Source organism: Vipera ursinii (genome assembly GCF_947247035.1).
Source record: "Vipera ursinii genome assembly, chromosome: 11".
Lineage (NCBI taxonomy): Eukaryota > Metazoa > Chordata > Lepidosauria > Squamata > Viperidae > Vipera > Vipera ursinii.
This window is the reverse complement of record NC_139524.1, coordinates 15,325,274-15,350,242: the sequence shown is the minus strand read 5'-3', so window position 1 is coordinate 15,350,242 and position 24,969 is coordinate 15,325,274. Positions and strand designations below refer to the sequence as shown.

At 42.5% G+C, this 24,969-nt stretch overlaps 1 protein-coding gene across 2 annotated transcripts; it reads left to right on the top strand.

The window, feature by feature from the left end:
• Window positions 1–706: 706 nt before the first annotated feature.
• On the top strand, window positions 707–23,555 carry LOC310645433 (tropomodulin-2-like). 2 transcript variants are annotated; one of them, XM_083371136.1, is made up of 10 exons: window positions 707–793; window positions 6,591–6,775; window positions 7,857–8,013; window positions 15,866–15,988; window positions 17,528–17,611; window positions 18,481–18,611; window positions 20,306–20,413; window positions 20,744–20,887; window positions 22,564–22,708; window positions 23,183–23,555. In XM_083371136.1, the coding sequence occupies exons 2-10, from the start codon at window positions 6,650–6,652 to the stop codon at window positions 23,212–23,214; spliced, it is 1,050 nt and encodes a 349-aa protein (XP_083227262.1). In that variant the 5' UTR covers window positions 707–793; window positions 6,591–6,649; the 3' UTR covers window positions 23,215–23,555. The 2 variants fall into 2 exon arrangements, with proteins under 2 accessions (XP_083227262.1, XP_083227263.1); XM_083371137.1 differs by lacking the exon at window positions 707–793 and having other exon boundaries at window positions 6,563–6,775.
• The last annotated feature ends 1,414 nt before the right edge of the window (window positions 23,556–24,969 follow it).

The window sequence follows — 24,969 nt, the reverse complement described above, 5'->3', positions numbered from 1 at the left end:
CAGGATAGGGAAACTTTTGCCTGCCAGAATGAAATATTTGGATGAAAGGCATTTTAACGTCTGAACTCAATATTTAGTTGGGGAGAAGGGGGTGGAGATAGGACTATTTTTTGGCAGACAAGGTTTTTTTTTGTTGTTTGTTTGTTTTGGGTTTTTTTTGGGGGGGGGGATAAATGCACTTTCAAATCCAGTAAGCCGTGATTTCTGCCCACCCACCCCCCCGCAACTCCAGCTCCAAGTCTGCAAAGCGAGTCTCTGGCTTCCACTCAGGCTGGAACTGCAAAGCCAAAGCAGCTCGGGGGGTGGGGGGACTTCGGAAGACACGCCGGTTCATCTGCCCTGACCCCGAAGAGGAGGAGGAGGAGGAGGAGGAGGAGGAGGAGGAGGAGGAGGAGGAGGAGGAGGAGGAGGAGGAGGAGGAGGAGGAGGGGATGCTGCGGCCAACAGGTGCCAGCGCCCTGCATCCCGCGGGAGAGGAACCGCTGCTTCCCGGGGAGCTAACCCAAGCAGGGCCGTCCGGCCCTCCTTCTTCGCTGCAGCAGGGCATGCCGTAGCGCCGAGGCCCCCTCCCCTCCCCTCTCCCTTCCCCTGCCCACCCCCGGAGAAGCGTTACCATGGCAGCCGCCTCGAACTACGCGCCCCATAGTGCTCGGCAGCGCGACTGAGGCTGCGCGCGATCCCTGCCTCTTTTTGACAGCCGCTCGGGGCTGGTTCGGCTGGAGCGCGCGGAGAAAGGAGCGGGCTGCCAAGTCGGGCCGGAGGGACCCGGGCCAGGGAGAGGCGGCGGTGCTGGGTAAGAGCCCTGCGATCGACCCCCTCCTTTTTTTCCCCCACCCCACCTCCCTCGCTTCTCCGGGTCGCTTGGCTCCTTGCCTGCCGCCGCTCTCCAGCAAGGATGCTGATGCTGATGCTGCGGGGGAGAAGGCGAGGGCATCCCGCGCCAGCCGGCCAGCCTGGAGAGATCGGGCAAGGCGGCGGCTGGTGCCCACCTGCCTGGAGGGGCGACGGCGTTGGCTGGATGCTCCGCTGCCCGGGGCCGTTCGCTGCTGCCCGGAGAGGGGCGGGTGAGCGATGGGGTGGGTTGCGTGGGGAAGATGGAGGGGGGGGGGAACGCATCGGAGGATCCGCCCCGTGTCTTGCCAGCGTCGCCAGATGTTGGGAAAAAAACCAGCGCTTTGATCGACAGGGTCTCCTGGTTACACATTCTTGAAAGGTGTATTGACGGGGGGGGGGGAGAGGATGGGAAGAGAAGGATGCTCCTCCAGGACACGCTTTTTCCTAACTGCCCCCGCCCGTGCGGCTTCCAGGGTGGCTATTTGGGGGAGTGGGGTGGGGTGGGGTGTGTGTGTGTGTGCGTGAGGGGTCGCCCTTAGTTTGAGTTGCAGGGACCAGGGGTTTGGGCAAACGGCTTCGGTTCACCCCGACCGCGATTCTCCGGGGAAATGAGCGTGTGTGGAATGCAGAAGAGCAACCCTTCCCATCATCCCCCTCCCGAGGGGGCCGAGGTGGGGGAGAGGAAGTCGATTTTTCTGACTCCAGTGGATCATTTGGGGGGAATGGATCTCTGCTGCAGCAGACGCTCACACTGCGGGAAACATCCCCCTTTGTGCAGGGTATTGATTGAATTTTTTAAAAAAAATAAATAAATAAATCGGTGAAAACCCTGTGGTTTTTTTTCCAAAGGTCTTGGCTTCCTAGAAAGCCGGTCTAAGATGGCAGCCAAGATTTTTTGGTTTCAGGAGATGGACAGAGCCCCAAGCTAGCTTGTGCCCATCTCTCTGAACTATTGAGATTTTGACCTTTTTAGAATCAGGAACTCTAGTACAGAGTGAAGCGACATCATGTGCCAATTGGTATAGAATCTAGTCACTAGATTTATTTATTATTTATTATTTATTTATTTATTAATTGGATTTGTATACCGCCCTTTCCCGAAGGACTCAGGGCGGTTAACAGGGTAATTAAAAGAAATACAAAAATTAAAAACAATTAAAAAGATTATAACAGTCCCTGAAAAAGTAAAAAACCCCAATTAAAAATTAGAATTAAAATTCTCAGCCTGGGCCAGAGAGCTCGAAGAGCCAGGTCTTCAGGTCCATGAGGTCATGGAGCTACGTCAGAGTGGATTTAATATTCCGTACCCCCATTCAGACGATGAGAATGCTTTCCCCCCCCGCCGCCCCCCAGGATCGCTCCCAAGTTGCGTCTTGTGATTTAACACAGATGCCTTCCTTGCAATCTCCTCTCTTTAAATTCAGAGTTCACGCCACTTGTTTGACCCCCAACAGGACTTGTTTGCTTTTGATTCAACCATGGGTGTGTTGGGTAAAATGACTGACTATACTTTGAAACAATCTGTGGCTTGTTTCCAGTTTGTGTATAGAGAATGAAGGGGCTAGTTCAGGGATCTTCAAATTTGGCCCTTTTATGACTTGTGGACTTCAACTCCCAGAATTCCTCAGCCAACGTGCCTGGCTGAGGAATTCTGGGAGTTGAAGTCCACAAGCCATAAAAGGGCCAAGTTTGAAGACCCCTGGGATAGTTGGTATATGTATTTCTCTGAACATTGCATGTCTTTTTTTTAAAAAAAACCCCTATTTTCTTTAAAAAAATAATAATTTCGTCTTTCGTCTTGCATGCTTGTTTATTATTTAACAAATCAGGGAATTCAGTTAAGATGTCCGATTCAAAACAGAAAAGGCTTAAAGAGACTCACTTGTTGGTTAACTTCACTTTCTTGTCCCATCTCCTTTCTAAATCCACAGATAACACTGCTTCCCTGTGAGCCAGCTGCAGTTGTGTAATCAGTACATTTTAAGAGCAACCATGCCAGATGTATCTGCCAAAATAAGCATGTTCGAAGAAACTTTAAAAGCTCAAATTAAAAGAGATTAAAAAGAAAAACTAAATCCTGGGAATCTGGATTGGTAGGGGGAACAGGCACTGCCTGCATAGCTGGTTATAACCTTCATTTGTTGAATAAGGCCCAATACTTCATTCATTAATCTATCAATCGTACTTCAGAGTTTCATGGAATTGATTGGAAGATGGATTTATGTGGCTGTTTTGTGAGCAATGGATATGCTTCCAAACGCATCCTCTTCTTTATCTATTGCTCTGCTGGCTGTCCTTATTTCCTAACAGTGTAGATTTACAGGTAAAATTAGCCTTTCAACAGTGGTTGCAAATCACCATGGAAAGCTCACATGCAAAAAATCAGGGCTATACGCAGAATATGGTTTTAAAAAAAACCATGATGGTGGTCATGAGTGTCCAATCAATGCTCTGCCTTTTTTAAAAAATATGTATCAAACACAAAAAACAGACAAAGCTTCAACTGCATCATTGCAGCCATCATCCTGACTTTTCTGACCACACCCTGCAGACAACCTGCAAATAATCACAAATGTCCATTAGTTAGTTATGACTGAAGAATTAATGCTGGGTTTGCAGCAGTTGTTTTTTTTCTGAGTACACCCATTGTTGAATTTTTTTGGCATGTTTGTGGGATAAAAGCTGTATTTAGATACATTACTCTAAGCTTGGACTTTTTTTTACTCATCAGGCTATAGATAATTTCTGGCACGCTGCTGTCTTCTCTGTAGAAGGGTAGTTAATCTTATCATTATGAAAAAAAAATGTTGCTTCAGGGGAAAGAACTAGAGACAAACGCTCGGAATTGCAAAAATGACTATTTTAGCTAAATGGTAGCAAAATGTGGTCAAAGAGTAAAAATGGTTCAATGCAGAAATGAAGTGCTTTGGGAAACAGTCTGCCCAAATAGCTGGGAGGGATTTGAGCAGAATTTGTCTTTCTATAGGAGAAGCCATTGTGGCAAGATTATTGCATGGCAGTGAGTCAGAATAGATGACCTCTAAAATTTATTCTCGTACAAAAATCAAAAGATTTCATTATGTTAGAACTGGGGGGGGGGAGAATCACAACTATTAATGCCCTATATATTCTTCAAGACATGTCTTTTCATTTTTATACAGCTATTCTTGGTTCCCATGAAATGTTATCTCAGAAAGAAAGAAAGAAAGAAAGAAAGAAAGAAAGAAAGAAAGAAAGAAAGAAAGAAAGAAAGAAAGAAAGAAAGAAAGAAAATGTATCCAAAACAGCACTATGGAGAGTTTCTCCTGGAAGAACTCAAAAAAGTGATTATCGGTTTATGACCTTGCTCGAAGTGTAGAGTTTGCTGTTTTCTGAAGCAGGAATTCTTTCTGAAGAGAAACAATTTATGGAAGGAGCATCTAGAAGAGAATGTAGGATTGCCTGAAAAGGCCAATTTACATGGGGCAGAATAGTTGTTCTGCATGAAGCCGGTGTTGAAATATTAAGTGTGCTTCCCAAATTGTTTCTCTTGATTTCTTTCTTTACAACAATCCTGTGTAAGGCAAGTGATCAGGAATAAATGATTGGTCCAAAGTTATCCAGTGTGTGAGGAGTTGAATCTATGCATGCAAGCTAATTCTGACCCAGCTTTAACCTGGTCTCCCTACTCTGGTTTGAGGAAGAGTGCAGAACACCCAATCTTTTGAACTGGCCTGCAAACATATGTGGAAGAGGATTCTGTACATCAAGATAGAGATGGCTGGTTTGATTATCAATAGACTCTGACTTTTTTATATTCTTTGCTACAAATTAGGAATTGGGTTTTCAAATGATGCTAAATAGTAACTCCTAGCAGTTCTCTTTACTGCACCTGCTAGCCAGATCAACTGCGAGTTGCAGTTGGGAATCATCTAGAAGGCCCCAGGTTTGGTGCACCTCAACCATCCACTTGTAATCTGGTTGGGTGCTTCTGATGTTGGGATGCGAATTCTGGGAGGGTCGTAGAGAAAATCTTGCTGTCTGTGACTATTTTCCATATTTCCATAAAGAGAATAACCAAACAATATTTCTCATTGTAACTGGGCTAAAGTAACAAGTAGATTGCTAGACCAAGCCCATTAAATGTTATCCTTGTATAGTTCTGTTAATTCCTTTTTTTTGGCACAGAAAAGTGGGATATTTTCCTTTTTTCCTCCACTCTTTAATCTTCTCTAGATCAAAGCAAGAGTGAGCTTGGTGTGCATAAATAACTGCACAATTACATCAAATGATCAGAAAAGCATCTGTTGAACATGACAACAAGGATCAGGTCCAGTTTGATCGTTTTCTTTTAATAGAATAAAATCTTCATGTTTAAAAAAATTTTAGTAAGAAAAAAAAATTAAGCCCAATAAAATTGTTTTTCAAGACCAGTGCTCAAAAACAGAATTGATGTGTCCCATTGGGAAGTTTTCAAACTGAGCAGTAAGAGTCGTTTTTTTGAGCCAATGTTTAACTCTCTCCAAGGAAGGTTGATATATTAATTGTACTCAGAGTGACACTATATCAAAAGCATTGTGGGAATTCCAAAGTATGTCTTTATTTTGAGTCATCTATGTTTCTTGGGAGTGTTGAGAAGTTGAAATTTTGAAAACAAAACATTGGTAAGAAAGGGGCCACATGGGTGAGCTCTGACATATTGCTAAGGTTCCAGAAGCAGTCCAAGAATGATGTATAGTAGTACAACGGGATCTCCACATAGTTTAAGAATCATGAGCTCTAACCAGTGCAATCACATTGCTAGATGAGATCATGAAGCTAAGTCAGAGTGAAGGTAATATTTCATACCTTCGCTCAGAATATGTTTTCCCCCCTAGGAGGAAAACATGTTTGAGAAACAAGGTCAAGTATGCAAATGAAAATTTTGAGGAAACTGATCTCAGTTATAAACATGACTCTCTTTCTTTCTCACACAAATTTATAATACTTCTTGTCTCACTGTTAGGATTTAGAAATTCATCATCAATAACCTTAATGCGTCAGTCTGCGTGCAGACCTTAATAAATGAATCCAGTGGGTAAACAGCGCAGTAAACTTGAATGCACAACGTCAAAATAGTTTCCAGGTCAGCAAATATTTTCTATCTTTTGCTGGAATGGAGAAATTAACCTTGAGAAAAGTGTGGGAAGAAATTCTCCTGGGTAAATCTCATTCATTCCAGTTCCACAGATGTAGGCATTGCACAGGAGATGAAGATCCGTCTGCTCTGTGAATGGCTGTGACTGGGCCATGGGACAACCCAGCACTCAGCTCACGCCAAGTCAAAGGACAAGCAAAAAGGCAGGGCCAAAAATATATATCAAAGATTAAATAAGGTCTCTGAACACAGACCGATCATGGTTGCTCCACCAGTGCAGCTTTTTAAGAAGAGGCTAGACAGCCACTTATCCGAAATGGTATTGGTTCTCCTGCTTGAGCAGGGGGCTGGACTAGAAGACCTCCGAGGTCCCTTCCAGCTCTATTCTATTCGAATGAAAGGGTAGAGTTAGCCTATAACTTGTGGGAACTTCATGAGATGCTGCTAATAATTCTTACAGGATTGTTACAAGGATTACAGCAAACTAATTTATGTGAAGTACTTTTAATAGTTGAAAGCACCAAGCAGATATTAAGATTCTGTATTGTATCATGAATCATATCATGTAAAACATCACCAATAAGCCATTTATGCAATGATTGTAAATTATCAGAGAACTGACCATATCTCTTTCTTCCAGGGATCCAGAAGACTGTCTTGTGAATGACTGACAACGTCAACGGGACGTGATTGAGAGACATGTCAGTGCCATTCCGGAAAGAGTTGGAGAAATACAAAAATATCAATGAAGATGAAATTCTGAACAAACTCTCTGAGGATGAACTCAAAAAGCTGGAGAATGTCCTTGATGACCTAGATCCAGAGGTACGTTCTAAACAATGAAACTACATTTCTGATTTTCAAAATTAGCTCCTGAAATATTTATAATGCCTGAAGGCGTGTAGATACAAGCTGGATTCATGGTTAGTTTTAACTATAGCCACAATGTCTGTCACAGCAAATGTAATCCATTCTATATAATGCCCAAATTCACAAGACAAGGATAAACAATCTAAATGGGATGTCTTCAGCTCCAGCAATGTGGCCTGTGACAATAGACCGTGGAATTTACAATCATTCAGAAGACACAAAGAGGTCTATTACTAATGTTTGAAGTGACTCATGTAGCGGCGGAAGGTGATGGTCTGGAGATACATACTGAGAGGGTGATGATGGGATGGAGCTGCAGTTTCACACCTGTGTGTTTTGATAATGATTCAGAAGTGCTTCATAGGGTATAGAGAGAAACATCTTTCTGCTATTCATTCAATGCACCTAATTTTCCCCAGACTCAAGTCTGAAAAAATGGTGTTAACTTTCATGAATAGCTCCCTTCAGCTCTGAAGCACTTCTTCCAAATCAGCTTTGTAGCATGTATAGCGGGGGTCCCCAATCCCCCAGCCTGTGGACCAGTACCGGGCCGCGGCACGCCAGCAACCGGTCCACACAAAGAAGCAAAGCCCCATCTGCGGGATGCAGGCAGCATACAAAACCACGCACTCTCCGTTCTGTGGAAAAACCTCTCACCATGGAACCAGCCCCTGGTCCCCAACTGATGTATAGCATTTACCTCTTTTTCTCACAAGGGCTCCAAATGCAATGTGATTTTTGAGGGGGAAAAACGTTCTTCTGGCAGCTGCCATTTGTGTATCTACACACTGAGTTAGGTAGGGGAACAGTTGTAAATGAAAGAACAGGCTGTAAATCACTGTTTTAAGTGCCATCGTAAGTATGAATCGTTATTATACAGATGGTTTCAACTCAGGGACTATCTGTACCCTTTTTCAGTTCTGTCTGCTCTGAAGCAAACGTGCACATGAGCTAGATGTGCTAGTAAAGGAGTTGTGGAAATGTTCCACTCCTCCTAACCGAATAATTCCTTCTGTTTCTCACGCTGCTGTGGCAGAATGCCCTTCTGCCAGCGGGCTTTCGACAGAAAGATCAGACCAGTAAACCTGCCACGGGACCTTTTGACAGAGAACGACTATTGTCCTACTTGGAGAAACAAGCGTTGGAGCACGAAGACAGAGAAGATATTGTACCTTTTACTGGAGTAAAGAAAGGTACGTTCCTGGCTGCAATGTCAACAATAAAGAAATGGAGATTCCCTGGTTATATTTATTAAATATTTATATTTATTAATTTATTAATTTATCTTGCTGCCCCCAACCTGGCAGACAAAGACCTATGCAGATTGCAAGGGTTGAATATGCAATTTGCGTAGACACCTTTTCTTAATCTAAATTATTCTTACGTAATAATCAAATTCAATATGAAAAAGTATATAATAATTAAGTTTATACATCATCTGTCTTCCAGCAACTCTGGGTAGTTTACAATTGTTAAAAGCATTTTAAGAACAAAAATCAAGGCAAACAAGCTGCTGGTTTTACAACTTGCTGATTTTGTTTGTGGGCTACCTTCGTCAAATTCTGTTTTGTCCTCATTTCCTGGGTTCTACTTTAATATTCAATATCAGGCTTGGATACCATGACTCACAAGGCATACGTGACCTCTGAGTGATCCATATTGGGTCACGAGGATTTTAAAAAAAATTGCCGGTTGGCTTCTCAAAGTATTTCTATAATTTTTAATCTTAGAAGCCATGTTGTTCTGATCCATATTTTCCAACTATAAATTCCATGGTTTTCATTCCGGAAAAAGATGTTATTCCTAGCCAGAGGCTAGGCATTTTGGGACCTGTGGTGTCAGTCCACTTGCAAAGCATCTGCTTGAAGAAGGCTGATCTAGAGGATTCTCTTACTCAGAGTTAAATGGCAACTTCCTTTGTCTCTTTCCACTGGAATAGAACAGCAACAGGAAACTCCACCCAGAATTAACTCACCCCAACAGCATGTACTAATTAGTTGCTAAATGATTTAATAGCACTGATCAGAAAACGGTAGGCATGGATTTGAGAAATAACACTTCTACAAAAGGAAATGGTGTGGGCATTTGAAAATGTCTAATATGCTTTGTTGCGGTTTTAATGTATATTTTGCATTGACCCTAATGAGTATTAAGCATAGACATTTATTCGTATTTCAGATGAAGTTGGTAGAAAGCTTTGAATACAGGTCGTTGGGGGAGAAGATATACTCCATTGAATTTAGCAAAAGGTGCATATATTTGCACTTTACAATAATAATGTATTAGCAGCAGCATAGCTTGGTTGAGGAATACTAAAGTGAATGGCCCGATACTGCTTAGCTTAAATATTCTGGCTCCTATCTGCCTAGGAAAGTGGTTTCCATCAGCTTTTCTTTCCAGGATTACAGTATTTATTTCATTAGCATGGAAGGTCTCTAGCAAAGAGGAGTAACAGTAACCACTCTTTGTCGTTGCTGATGCTGCTGCTGCACAGCTGAAGCTGGACAACCTTGAATGGGCTCAAGAACTAAAAGAAAAACTTTCCAGCCTGCTTTGTGGTTCATCCTGCAGCCCCCACCTCATTAGGGAACACTCCAAATTAGAAGAGCAGCGGCACAAGTCAGTACTCAGAGGAAGCCTCCTTGTTAGAAATAGAGCAAATGTTCCTGAATTAACCTGAAGTGTCCTTCAAATTAGCCGGATCCCCGATGAAACAAGGGCGCCTTCACACAGTGTTCGGCATTTACTTCCCCAACTCTCTGAAGCAGCTCAAAAGCAAGCTGTGATCGTCTTTTTATTTCCAATAACCTGAACTGCTGAGGGCTTTGGTGTTTAAGGGTTCTGCATCTCTCGGTCTTTGTATTTTCATAATGTCTGAAGTGCTGGGGAGCTGAGCTGATTTATTTTCAGTTCAGCAGAGGTGTAGTAAGGGACGCGGTGGCTCAGTGGGTTAGGACGCTGAGCTTGTCGATCAGAAGATCGGCAGTTTGGCGGGTCGAATCCCGAGTGCCGCGTAGCAGAGTGAGCACCTGTTACTCGTCCCAGCTTCTGCCAACCTAGCAGTTCGAAAGCACGTAAAAATGCAAGTAGAAAAACAGGGACCACTACGGTGGGAAGGTAACAGTGTTCCATGCGCCTTTGGCGTCTAGTCATGCCGGCCACATGACCACGGAGACATCCTCGGACAAGTGCTGGCTCTTCGGCTTTGAAACGGAGATGAGCACCGGCCCCTAGAGTCGGAAACGACTAGCACGCCTGTGCGGGGGAACCTTTAACTTTTTACCTTTTTAGAGGTGTGTATTTGCAACAGCTAGATTGTGGGATTTTTTTTAAGATAAAAGGTAAAGGTTCCCCCGCGTGCTAGGGAACTCTACCCTTCCACCACACTTGACAACTTCTAAGCTTCATGTCTTTTAAAGGGGAACATTGGCTTGATGGCTTTACGCCCCCCCACCCCCCCAAACAAGCAAGTAAAATGACTGAAGGTCAAATTGATGAAATGTCACCAACGTTAAATTTTGTCTTTAACATCTTAGAACTGTCCTGCAGAGTACCAAGTTGCTTGTTCTGGGATTGTTCTCCCCTTTTTGTTTTCTCCCTTCTGTGTCGCGTAGGTTAGAAAGGATTTTTTTTTTTGCTGTTGCAGGACTTGCAGCTGTGCGTGACAAGAGCAATGATGCAACCTGTGTCCTTAGTATTTCATGCTGCCAAAAACTTTGGGGACTGAAAAGAACAGCAGTGAGAGCAAGAAGCAAGGATAGGATAGCCTGACTTGCAGCAGGTCTTGCGGCAATAAATCTCCTTACGTTCCCTCCATTTCACATGAAAAGAATGAAAAGGCAAAACAACAACCCCACAATAGCTTGACACGCTGCCACGGGATTGTCTCTGCGGAAGAAAATACAGTACAGTGGAGGGAAACTGACAAAATGCTAGCCAATTTCACCCATCCTCCTTTTGCCTGGAGTACGGGGCGGGGTGGGAAGCTGTCAGTTATCCAGCCAATACATTCCTTGCAGAAACGGAAGCCAGAGGGAGGAGAGGCAAAGCAAGAGTTGTTCTGAATGGGGAAAGTAAGCCATGGCATCTGAAAACAAGCCAGCTCTACCTAGGCAATGATTTCAATAATCCTGTAGCTGAATTAATCGACCAAGTTCTCCAGTCTTGCTGATCTCAGGGAGACGAGAGAAAACCAGACCTGCTTACAAACTAGCAGAGAATCCTCTTGTCGAAGGAGCCCAAAGGAAATAATATTTAGCTTATTTGTCCCTGGCGATCAGAGTTTCTCCCTGCAATATTTGTCTTTGTAATCCTAACATGTCTGCTGACCTGGAAAAGCCTGTTTTCAAGTTTCCGTCTGTTTTCAAGTTTCCGTTTTGTTGAGAGGTCCAAGGACGGTATTCCGATATTTGAGGGGCTGCCAGAAAGAGGGTGTGTGTGTGTGTGTGAGTGTGTGTGTGTGTGTGTGAACCTGTTCTCCAAAGTAGGAAGGCAGGAAAAGAAGGAACAGGTGGAAAGTAATCAAGGAAAGGAGTTAGAACCCACCTGGAAGTAAGGAACATTTCCCGACAGTTAGAACAATAACTCAGTGGAATGCCATGCCTCCAGAGGTTGTGGGTGCTCCAAACACTGGACAGCCATTTGTCTGAAATGTTATCGGGTTTCCTGGTCGAGCACGGGGTTGGACTAGAAGACCTCCAAGGTCCCTTCCAGTTCTCTTACTCTCACAGGCATTCTAAAACTGGGATCCTGCAAAACTCTGCCATGCTGCGATAACCCTTTGCAGCCCCAGTGAGCCTGGAGGAAAAAAACGGCTAGGCTGTTATGCAAGATGAGCCTGCTGATTTAAAGCTGGCAAAATCATTGAGATACTTGCATAAGAAAGAATAAGTCGTGATCCTTGTTGGCAGGACATCCAAGACATGTGGTGTTTCTGGCCACTGCCTTTATTTAATTTTTTTTTTTGGCAGGCCCTTGCAGTAAAAATGGCTGGGGAGTGATTATTTGGAAAGCTTAAGAGGCTGATGCTCCTTGGAGCTAAACTGCTTGGGAACTACTCACTGAAATAGAAACAGTCCTTTTAAACAAGTCTGACAAGTGCCCGGCCCAGTGGAAAAATCAGGCGGTAAACAGTAATCAGGAACAACCAGACTAGGTGAAAATAAGCATCTGATAAAGGGATGCTGCCCAGGAACATGTATGTTATCCTACAATATCCCCAAGACTATCACTGTTTGATGAAACTCATCACTGAGCCCACAGACTGAGCTAAACCATGGTTTCAATAAACCACGGTTGAAGTTTCCCATCAAGCCAAGCTATAAACACGTGGCTGGATTTACATGTCATGCCCAGCCACAAATAAGCAAATGACATCATGCCTTAGTGGGATGTGTAAAACCAGTACCTAACATCGCTACCGTTATGGAAAAGGAGTAATTACCTATTTGCATCAAATATTTCCCCACCGGGAATCTTTGAAAATGTTAGCTCTGCTCTGGGTTTTCTGCTTCTTAATATGGTGAGCTAAATGATTTCCTGACACACGTGCTTCCCTCTGGCATGGAGAGATAGTGGAATTTCCCCCCCCTTTCAATTATCAAAATATTTTTACTTTTCACTGTTGCAAATTTAACTGGCAACTTTGAAACCAATTTGGGCTGTATGTGTGGAGATAAGCTAGCGAGAAGGTGGCATGAACAACCTACTGGTTTGTGTGTAACGCAAAGGTGTGATTATATTTATACATTTGCTAGCCTTTAAAACAAATGCCCTCTCAAATATGAACGTATATAACAGAATAACAGAGTTGGAAGGGACCTTGGAGGTCTTCTAGTCCAACCTCCTGTTCAAGTGGGAAACCCTACACCAGGGGTAGGCAACCTCGGCTCTTTTATGACTCATGGACTTCAACTCCCAGAATTCCTGAGTCAGCATAGCTGACTCAGGAATTCTGGAAGTTGAAGTCCATGAGTCATAAAAGAGACGAGGTTGCCTACCCCTGCCCTACACCATTTCAAACAAATAAATGGTTGTCCAATCTCTTCTTAAAAACCTCCAGTGTTGGAGCAGCCACAACGTCTGGAGGCAAGCCGTTCCATTGATTAATTGTTCCAGGTTGGACTATAGTGTTAAAAGCCAATTCTCCTAACGTATCTCATTTCCCCCCCACACTTCTTTCTAGACCACCTTTGTTCTTTGTTTAGAAAAGACCCGTTCGCTCGGGAAGTCTTGGGACAGAATGAATTATCCCACACTCAGTTGCTTGTGGAGTTCCAGTAGATACGTTAAAGCTTTCCATATGATTTCATTTACGCAGGCTGGGGGAAATTGGGGGGAAGGTGGGAGAGGAGACAGCAGAGGCAATTTGATCACTTTTCTAGCAAATATTCATATCTGCCTCGGGAAACCCATTTCACACATCTGGAGCACTGTGGCTTTAGAGATCAAAAGTATATTGAACCGGCTGAGTTTGCAGAGTGTTCTAAGCTGTGGTTTCTTTTGACTGCAGTTGGCTGAACAATCATTGGGGGCCTCCTTCTCGTATAACATTAAACAACAGCAACGGGATGAATCCATGTAATGCATTAAGTCAAAAATCAAACCCATTATGGCTTGGCACAAAAGTACGAACATGATCCGGAGAACCCCTTCTCATACGGCATTGGTCCTGCGTCAGAAAAAAAAAATCACACATATTATCCTTCTTGGACCATTAGACTCCCGTTTTCTTTCAGCTGCAGCACAGCTCAAATGACAACATTTTATTTTTCTGACACTGGAATTCAAGAGCAACTTATAGGCAGGGTGAACTTGGAACTCTCTAATAGATTTCACAGGCCGTCCAATCAGCAAACCCAATATAATCTTTCCAGTCAGTTTTATAGCTCCCGTAAAAAAATGCTAGCTCGATTTTCCTGCTTGGGTAAACAGTGTGCAGTGAACTCCTGCTTCACCTTGACTCACCTCCCAATCTTTGGCCTCAAGTGAGTCATTTTTCTCTTCCTCTCACACATGTGAATGTTGCATGGTGAAACTAGGATTAGAGCCCTTGCGAAAGGTATCTGGGCCCAGGCGGGATGCATGGTGCTATCCTCAAAAATTTATATTCAGGAGGAATGACATCTTGTCAGCAATGAGCTTTCCTCAGTTTAACAACTCAGATGTTTTGCAAAGTGGCCAGACAAATGCATCCAAATGTGTCTTGACAAATGGGGATGGGAGTTAGCTGCTCATTCCCCCCACCCTCTTTTTTTTTGTAATTCTTACATGAACTGCTGTAGCTCCCATAGAGGGCAATATCAGGCTAGTAATTTTTGCATTCGCTTATTGTTGACGGAGGGACGCGGTGGCTCAGTGGGTTAGGACGCTGAGCCTGTCGATCAGAAGGTCGGCAGTTTGGCGGGTCGAATCCCGAGTGCCGCGTAGCAGAGTGAGCGCCTGTTACTCGTCCCAGCTTCTGCCAACCTAGCAGTTCGAAAGCACGCAAAAATGCAAGTAGAAAAATAGGGACCACTACGGTGGAAAGGTCACAGCGTTCTGTGCGCCTTTGGCGTCTAGTCATACTGGCCACATGACCACAGAGACGTCCTCGGACAAACGCTGGCTCTTCGGCTTTGAAATGGAGATGAGCACCGGCCCTTAGAGTTGGAAATGACTAGTACGCATGTGCGCGGAAACCTTTACCTTTACCTTTACCTATTGTTGATGGAGGTGCTTGTTCTCAATGATCCGAGTTGTACAGGAAGGAAAATGATTGCACACTTGGCTTCCAAATGCTTTTTCAAGACTGGGGAAGCAGAGTAAGAGTGTGAAAGTGCCTACATCTGAACTTATCGAACTATAGTTGAGAAAACTTCCTACTGCAGATATTCCAGCAGGACAGGTCACAGGCCTGGAGACAGGGATGGACCAGGGGTAGGCAATCTTGGCTTTTTTATGACTTGTGGACTTCAGCTCCCAGAATTCCTGAGCCAGCATGGCTCAGCTTGGCAACTCTCCCTTTCCCCTCAGCATGGCTGGCTCAGGAATTCTGGGAGTTGAAGTCCATGAGTCACAAAAGAGCCAAGGTTGCCTACCCCTGGGATGGAGCATTGGCTGTAGGCAGGGACTGGACCTGTCTCCAGCTGATGCTCCAGGCCTGTGACCTGTGCGCTAAAGAGAACAATAAGGAGAAACAAGGGCTTTGGACAGCAGTTGTGATACGGCTTGGATGACCGATATTCTCTGCCATAAATTCTTACAGTGGATGTAAGCCAATCGCAGCCTTATTCATCTGCTCTCACTCCATGATCAATAAATTCCAGTGATGGTTTTTCTTACAAAGCCACTGCAAAAATCCTGTAAGTAGCTGAAGTGCTTCTGTCTCTCAAAAATGCAACACGTGACTATTGTATTATTATTATTATTATTATTATTTTCTTTTGTGAATCTTCCCACCTTATAAGTAGAGAGCCAACACAGAACCATAAAGCTGTCTGGATAGTCTTGGGATAGTCAGCTTCTCTTATCCCAATCTACCGGACATGCACTTGACCTAAGTTCTTCGGAGGAATATGAGGAGAACAACATCATGTATAAAACAATGAAAACAGGACAACCCTGTGACTGAGCAATGAAGATACATCATTTTATCCATCAGTATGCATTATGGGATCATGTCAGGAAGATGTTGAAGAGCTGATGCATTCCTTGGAAAATTATTACCGTATTGCCAGCTTTTATATTTGGAAATTATGAATCATTTTCCTAAAAATAATACCAGCAGCCAAATGTTTGCTTTTATTGGCTTTTACTGTGTGAACAGGCTGGATGGCTGTCTATTAGAAAGCCTGTCGTTGCACTCTAAATTACACATGCTTTGCTGCACAGGAGCTGACCCCCAATAACTCCTTTAGGACTAACTCCTAGGATAGTCGGTATCCATTTACATGTTGAATTTCGGTCATTCCCCTGGTTTGCCTATAATCCATAAATGTTCTTCCTCTGAACTCAGCTTGCAACCATCACGCTCTTCAATTGATTCAGTTCATTTCTGTCTTGAAGGAAAAGCATTTGTGCCTAAGGAGAGGCCAACGGAGAGCCACGCAGAAAAGAAGGTGACTCTGGATCCAGAATTAGAAGAAGCTCTGGCCAGCGCCTCTGATACTGAGCTGTATGATCTAGCAGGTGTGTGGCAAGATTTGTGTGCTTCTTTGTTTCACAGCAGGGTCAGCTTTTCAGTCACGCCAAACCTGTTACCACCACAAGCCATGGATCCTATTCCTCAAGTTCCCTTGTTGTCAACAGCACACGGATATGGCTCAGTTTGGTGAAACAGGGGTGTACGTAAACACTGCAACTGGGAGCCTTACTCTAAGTGAATCCCACAAACACGCTAGCAGCACTCCTATGGTTGAGAAACCCAATCGTGTGAACTCTAGAAGTGGGTTTAATGGCAATGTTGATTATGTTGGCTAATCAAAGGTTTCAACCTATTCAGATATGCTGAATATTCAAAGAACTAAACAGCCAGTCAGGTACACAGGGAGGTTTGAACAGAACTCAAACTATAGGCATAAGTCTGTTTTCCAACACAGAGAACTAGTAACCACATGCAAATATTTGCTCAGGGCTGTTATATAAGACAGGGGTCTCCAACCTTGGGAACTTTAAGACTTGTGGACTTCAACTCCCAGAATTCTGGGAGTTGAAGTCCACAAGTCTTAAAGTTCCCAAGGTTGGAGACCCCTGATATAAGAGTATAGGTATGCAGCCAGCGAGTACAGATTTTTGACATCCACACTTATTGAAATATACACACGTGACTGATAAGGTCTTCCTATCTTTTCCCAAATGGAAGGGTTATTCCGTTTAGGAAATGCATTATGGATGAAATAGCCATTAGAATGCTGATAGTATATCATGAAGGGGCACAATGGCTCAGGGGTTAAAGACCGTGGAGAGCTGATAGCCCGGGTTTGAGACCTGAGCTCTGCAACAGGGTGAGCTCTGGTTACTTGCTGCAGCTCCTGCCCATCCAGCAGTTCAAAAGCATGAAAATGCAAATAGGTATCACTGCAGTGGGAAAGGAACAGCATTTTGTACATCTTTGCCATGTAGTCATGATCATGACAACATTAGCTGTCTTGGCCAAGAAACACAGTTGAGCAACATGCCCTAGTCAGACACGACCAAGACGGAAAACTTTAGTATATCAATCCTCACTCCCAGCTGTTCTCATATAAGTGATAAACCCATTTCCATTTTTTTAAACTGGATTTTTAGTTTTTGCGGTTACATTGCAGGTTTAATTGGATTACACTTTGCATTTTCATTATGTAAAATGTTACCTTGTAAGCTACTGTGAAGGGGCTTTTTCCTAAACAGCAGGATAAAATAATTTAAATAAATCAAGCTAAATGAAAAACAGTCCACTGGATTATCCTCCTCCTGATATATATTAGCTGCTGAGGGGTAACATGGAAGAATTCTAGGAGAAAAGCAGGAGAGTCTAGATCAGGGGGTCTTCAAACTTGGCCCTTTTATGACTTGTGGCTTTCAACTCCCAGAATTCCTCAGCCAGGCACACTGGCTGAGGAATTCTGGGAGTTGAAGTCCACAAGTCATAAAAGGGCCACGTTTGAAGACCCCTGTTCTGGATGAAGGCCAGGCCTTCTCAAGCAATGTTGTATTCAATCTTATTGCTGCTATTTCTGGTGCTTCCAGCCGTCCTCGGAGTTCATAATTTGGTCAACAACCCTAAGTTTGATGAAGGATCCACTGATCAAGATGGCAAAGGAATTGTGAAAAGTAAGTATAGACATTCCCCTGTGCCCTTTACACCAAGCAAGAAAGCAATTTTCTGCAACCATCAAGCTACTGATGCTGCTAATCTTTTTCCTACTGTGGTGATTACAATTGTTGCAAAGATCCAATTAGCAATTGGCCAACATGGCAGGTCTCCTAAACTGCATTCCCATCATGAATGAGGCATTTAGGAATTTGCTCTGTCAGGCCCTTTTGTTCCAAAAATAATATTTTCCCCATTAGACGGTAATATGTCTTTTTTTAAAAAAAATAAAAAAATAAAACAGCTAGTGAAGAATCTATTTTAGGAGTTTCTGCAAACTGAGTTATATAACTGAAAACATGGTAGGCTAATGAGAAGTTAAACATGAGCTTAATCTATGCCTTGGTTTATTCATGGTTTATTGAATAAATCAAAATGCGCTATGTTTACATAATCAGCTAAGCCAAAATGATATTTCTAGTTATCATGATGTATGAAAATTTATGAATGCTCATGTCTAGTTATCTGCAAGAATAGGAAGAAAACTTGACAGCCTCCTCGGAAAGCCTTCTCTTGAGTAAACAAAGTCTTGAATAAGGGATAAAGTGTTTGCAAAATCAAAATTTATAGCCATGCCTACTAAGAAGGCTGACAGAGCTGTCAATTGTTTGAAGTGGACAAAAGTGTTTAAAAGAAGCAGAGAGAAGGACAAAGATGACTTTGTAGAAATGAGAAAGCTAAAGCTGTTATAAAACAATCCATTGGATAATAAATTAGTGGCTTAGAGTGCACTTATCACTTTATTGAAAATATTATTTTTAAAGAAAAATTCGCATTAATGGTACAGTATATGGATGGAAGGGTTGCATTAGTGCTTTTTCTTCCCCAGATGTGGTTAAAGGTGAAAAGGTCAAGCCTGTTTTTGAAGAACCACCTAACCCAACAAATGTTGAAACCTGTTTGCAAAGACTTAAGGCAAATGATCCCACTCTACAAGAAGTCAATCTGAACAACATAAAGGTACTTGTATCAAAGTCAAGTTCAAATTCAGTTGTTTTATTTGTCCCAGTCTTACCTGTAAAATAGTTTGAGATGGGCTTTATTTTTTTCTGGTCTCCAGGGGTAGGCAACCTTGACTCTTTTATGACTCGTGGACTTTAACTCCCAGAATTCCTGAGCCACATGATCATGGAAATTGCTTTTATAACGGGATATATAATGGGAAAGGGACGCGGTGGCTCAGCGGGTTAGGACGCTGACCCTGTCGATCAGAAGGTTGGCAGTTTGGCGGGTCGAATCCCGAGTGCCGCGTAACAGAGTGAGCGCCTGTTACTCGTCCCAGCTTCTGCCCACCTAGCAGTTCGAAAGCACGTAAAAATGCAAGTAGAAAAATAGGGACCACTCCGGTGGGAAGGTAACGGCGTTCCGTGTGCCTTTGGCGTCTAGTCATGCCGGCCACATGACCACGGAGACGTCCTCGGACAAGCGCTGGCTCTTCGGCTATGAAATGGAGATGAGCACCGGCCCCTAGAGTCGGAAACGACTAGCACGCATGTGCGGGGGAACCTTTACCTTTATATAATGGGAAACAAAGAGCAGACTAAGGTTTGCTATGAGTCAAGAGGAGGTGGCGATTTGTACGACATAGAAAGCACAATCCACTAAACCAGGGGTAGGCAACCTTGGCTCTTTTATGACTCGTGGACTTCAACTCCCAGAATTCCTGCTGGCTCAGGAATTCTGGGAGCTGAAGTCCACGAGTCATAAAAGAGCCAAGGTTGCCTACCCCTGGTCTAGACTATACTTAGCTTCATCCATGAAAGATGTTATGAAGCAGATATTGAAAGTTCATGTCAGTATTCATACAGAAATTTTAAAAAAGACTATATATTTGCATTCTCTACAAACATGAAAGCCATCAGGCTAATGCTACCTCGGTGGATGATGAATGGCAATTTCATTCCCTTCGAAAAGATGTGCTGAAACATTTAAAAGACCAACAATCAGCCTTATAAACACAACACTTTTGAGTGTGAAATCGAATCAACCATGTGCTCTCTGTTGTGGAATTATTGCTTGTGCCTCTTCCTTTTTTAAAGCTCCTTCTCTTTAGACAAAACGTATTTGACTTTTATTAGCTTCAGATTGATCCTTATTTATTTGCCTTTATTTACCTTGTTTTAAGTATTTTGTTAGTTGTCTTGATGCTGTTTTATAGAAAGGTGGGATATGAATTATATTATTAAATGTGTAATAATCCAAATTAAAATTATAAAAAGGTAAAGGTTCCTCCTCACATGCGTACTAGTCGTTTCCGACTCTAGGGGCCGGTGTTCATCTCCGTTTCATAGCTGAAGAGCCAGCGCTTGTCCGAGGATGTCTCCGTGGTCATGTGGCCGGCATGACTAGACGCCAAAGGCGCACAGAACGCTGTGACCTTCCCACCGTAGTGGTCCCTATTTTTCTACTTGCATTTTTACGTGCTTTCGAACTGCTAGGTTGGCAGAAGCTGGGACGAGTAACAGGCGCTCACTCTGTTATATATTATATATTATAGACCTGCTCAAAAAATTGATTCATTTACTGTCCAGCACAGTTTTGACTTAGTACCACTTTGACAGAACCAGGTCACTATATGGCTACAACTGAAGCCATTGTGGAATCTATTAAATTCAAGCAGTTACACTAGAGTTATTTTTTTTAATCTTAAACAGAACATCCCAATTCCAACTCTTAAAGACTTTGCAAAGGCTCTGGAAACCAATGACCACGTGAAAAAATTCAGCCTGGCAGCTACTCGAAGCAATGACCCTGTTGCAATGGTGAGGTTTTCTTGGGGGGAAACTGCATATTCTATTTTAATACTGGGTTGGCAGCCTGCAAAGTATTGGGAAACAGTGCAGGATAAATAAATGCGCTAAAATATAAACAAGCTAAAGTTTCATGTTTGAAAAGCTGCAGGCTTGCACCGCTTTTGAATTTTCCGTAAACGTCTTACTGTACTTTATTTAACATATTCGTTCTGTCTCCAACTATTTTCACACTATATTGAGGTGACAACGGTGAAAAGGCAAATTCTGAAATGTAATATTTCCTAAGGCAAACAGAAACAGAGGTGATACAGGTCTTTTCACTGTTGTCTTTCTTTTCAGGCTTTTGCAGATATGCTAAAAGTAAACAAGACACTGAAAAGTCTAAATATAGAATCCAATTTTATCACTGGGACAGGCATCCTTGCTTTGATTGATGCTCTGAAAGGAAATGAAGTACTGACAGAAATCAAAATTGACAATCAGGTAAGGAATGGATAGCAAAGTGGAATTTAGGATGGGCTGGACTCTAAAAATTGCTGTTTGGTGATGAGCCTCATTTGGGATCTTGAAACAAGACAGAAGTCAAAAGACAAGCCTGATTTAATATATATTTGATTTTTGTTAGTATGTTAAAATTAAGTCATGCAGGAACCCTCACCGTGAAAACGTTAATGTTTCTTTTACACTCAGAAATATGTTGCTGTAAGAGATTAGAATTCCCCTACTCTAGCATTTTCCCTCTTACAGTGGCAAAGTAGATTAATAATGCTAGGAAATTATTTCAGGAGGGGAGGGATTAGTTTCCGGTTTGTTCAAAATGCAACTTCCCTGCTTGACTGTGTAACCCTCAGCTGAGCCCAAGATTTAAGTTGCTAACTGAGAAATTTGTTAAGTGAGTTTTGCCCCATTTTACAACCTTTTTGGCCGCAGTTGTTAAGTGAATTACTGCAGTTGTTAAGTTAATGACCCAGTTGTTAAGTGAACCTGGCTTCCCCATTGATTTTGCTTGTCAGAAGGACACAAAAGGGATCATACAACACTGCAAGCGTCATGAATATGAACCAGGTGCCAAGCATCCAAATTTTGATCAAGTGACCACGGGTATGAGGCCATAGTCATAAGTGTGAAAAAAATGGTCATAAGTCACTTTTTTCCCAGTGCTGTTGTAACTTTGGACAGTCACTAAATGAACTGTTGTAGGTCAAGGACTACCTGTAGATATTATTGCCCAGCACCGTTTGTGCTAACTTTTCAGCAAGCTACTACATGGTGCTTGGGGCTACAGTTTGAGTTATCCATTTGTTTGTGATTTTTGTCTAAAAACCTTTCAAGGGTTCCATACATCTGTCTCTTTGTACATTTACTGCTCTCCCGTCTTTTCAGTTTTTCTGCTTAAAACCAAGGTAACTTCCACCCTGCAAAGCTAAACTATGTAGCTGGTGCAGGAATGGGTGAACTGAATTGATATATAGATAGAGCCTTGGTGGAGCAGTGGGCTAATGCCTCCTTAAGTAACACCAGCTGCCTGCAATTAGTGCAGGTTCAAGTCCCACCAAGCTCAAGGTTGACTCAGCCTGCACTACCTTCCGAGGTAGGTAAAAAGAGGACCCAGATTGTTGGGGGCAATAAGCTGACTTTGTAATAATGCCGCTTGGGGGGGGGGGGGCGAAAGCCCTAACAAGCAGGCATATACATAGAATGAAGGCTATTGCTAAGCACATTGGTTTGTGCTTAAATTGTAAGCCGCCCTGAGTCTTCGGAGAAGGGCGGGATATAAATGGGATTAAAATAAAAAAAATTAAAAAAAATATGGCAAGGGGGATAGAGAGCTGTTTAGCCCTTTACTGTCCATTTCAATTCCCTAACCCCAGATGAGAAATGTTTCAACTGGAATCAATGATTTTTTAAAAAAATAAATTTGCTATTCCATCCAGCAATTACGGGAAATACAGCTTCAGTCAGGACTATAGTGGAAGCAAATAATCACACCAGTGTAATTGTCTTCTTGACTGTGACAAGTTCCACCACCCCACGCCAAATATTAAATCTAGTTTAGCTCTTAGGAGACTTTAGTTTTGTGCATGAGGTAGCATGGATAATGATGGTACAATATGATGTATAATATTTTCCATTTGATTTGATCTTGGTTGCTTTCTCAGAGACAACAGCTTGGCACAGCAGTGGAGATGGAAATTGCTCAGATGTTGGAGGAGAATTCTCAGATTCTCAAATTTGGGTACCAGTTTACAAAGCAAGGCCCAAGAACCAGGGCAGCAGCTGCCATCACTAAAAATAATGATCTAGGTAAGATACCAACCCCTCAGATTGGTGAAAGTTTAGGAGCATCCTTACCGGGGAACATACTGGATTCAATTCAGATTAGGAAAATAGAAAATGTCTGGTCTTCTTTGGGCCATTACAAAACGACACATCTGATACACAAGGATCACCAGGCACTCTTAACACAAAACGAAATTGATGGAAGCAAGAGTGAACTAGAAGTCAGGAGCCCAAAAACAGGCATATTTGTTTAGGTTAAATAATAAATAGAAATGGTTTGCTATCCAAATTTACCTTGAAGATTTACTACAAAATTAAAGGATGACAAATATTACTGGTCCCATGGTGGAAGGGGCGAATACAAGTGCAGACCTAAATAAAATTGTTTATCAATCACCTTTACACACAAAAAAGTTACAAAATTAGAAAAACATATTTTGTGACACTTACAAAGCAATGCTACTTCCTCTTCCTTTCTCTCCCTCCCTCTCTCTCTAGTTCGCAAGAAACGGGTGGAAGAACGCCATTAGCCTTGTCTCTGAGGATGTGAGGGAAGAGAACGATTTCATCACAATCTCAAAAAATTTACACATTTAAAGGGAAGATACTGGAAAGGCTTTAGAACAAGAGTGTTCGTGCTCCATTACCTCAGTTCATCCCTTCCTGCTATTCGACCACCATAATCCAGCCTCATTTTCTCTTTCCTAGCAATCAACAATCGTGCTCTGAATTCAAGATGCTCTGAGCTGAATGGAAGACCAACCGAAACTTGGGTGTCAAAACTGGGAGAGCTGCAAGTTAGCCTTTTCTCCCCCTTCCATTTCATGTGAATCCATGAGTGATTAGGAAATTTTCCTGCACCAGTCCAACTAAAACAAGTGGGAATTATTTTGTGCAGGGGTAGGCAACCGTGGTTCTTTTATGCCTCGTGGACTTCAACTCCCAGAATTCCTGAGCCAGCAGGAATTCTGGGAGTTGAAGTCCACGAGTCATAAAAAAGCCAAGGTTGCCTACCCCTGGTTTAGTGGATTGTGCTTTCTATGTCGTACAAATCGCCACCTCCTCTTGACTCATAGCAAAGCTTAGTCTGCTCTTTGTTTCCTGTTATCTTTCCACGGCTGTGTGCAAATTATAAAAAGGGACCAAGGTCATTTTAAAACAACTTTTCATGCCAAGGTGGAACTGTTCTCACACCAGCACACTCTGCCAAACGAATCAATCTTCAAATTCCAGACTACAATGTGCCATAAGCTAGACAGTAGGTATATTGCAAACTATTGCTTCTGGAGCCGATAACTGGAGACAAATCTCACAATAGGCTTTGTTTATACCAAATTATGATTTTCATTAACCTTATCTTAGAACACACTGTAGGATCTCACAGTCAGGACTGATTCACATAAAATGCAACACCACACCTTAGTACTCATTTGGTATATACGTGTAAATATGACCACTGTAGTATTGTCTTCTGTGTGAATGAAGCCACTATGGGCTCATCCAACAAACAGTGATTCAAAATTCTGAATTAACACTATGCATGAATGCAAAGACAGACAAGCCAAAACTAGAACTGCAATACATGTTAGCATTCTTTTTTCTTTATATGTAGGAATTCATGCTTTAGCTGTACTTATCTTTCACATCGACTGGACCCTTGTAAAGGTAGAACAAATCCTCTAAGGAAAAATATGACAATTTATCCATGGCATAGTATCATAATTAGCACAACCCACAGTTTGAAAATCTTTTCTGATTCTAGCTTTCTGGCTGACTGTAAATCATTACTTAGTTAAATCAGTCCTAACCATGGTTTGCCTTGATATGAATGGGAGACAATAAGCTACATATTGTATAGTGTGAACCAATTATCTTCCAAAATAGGGAGTCATCAAGAGAACATTTCTGAACATAAACAGAGTCAATCAGACCCTGGCTACAAGTTAAACCTCTTCAAGTCACAGTTGAGGGATATTATACTGAAAACAATTCCATGTCACCATTCTGTTTATGATAAAGTTTCATGTTTCCATCTTGCATGATTGCAAGGACTGTCGACTATGTGTTCACATACGTTACTACTAGGAGAGCCAGTTTCCTAATATAATTTGCCAACCTAAAATAGCTTCAGCTGACCTTTTAGTTTTAAATTATTTGTTGGTGTGTGTATATGTATTAATAGGAGGCCAATACAATTACTAACAACCCATTTGTTGTACATAAGTGTTCTAATAATAATGTGTTTGTCAAATTGCTTTAAAGTTTGCTTTAATTTCTGACATTAG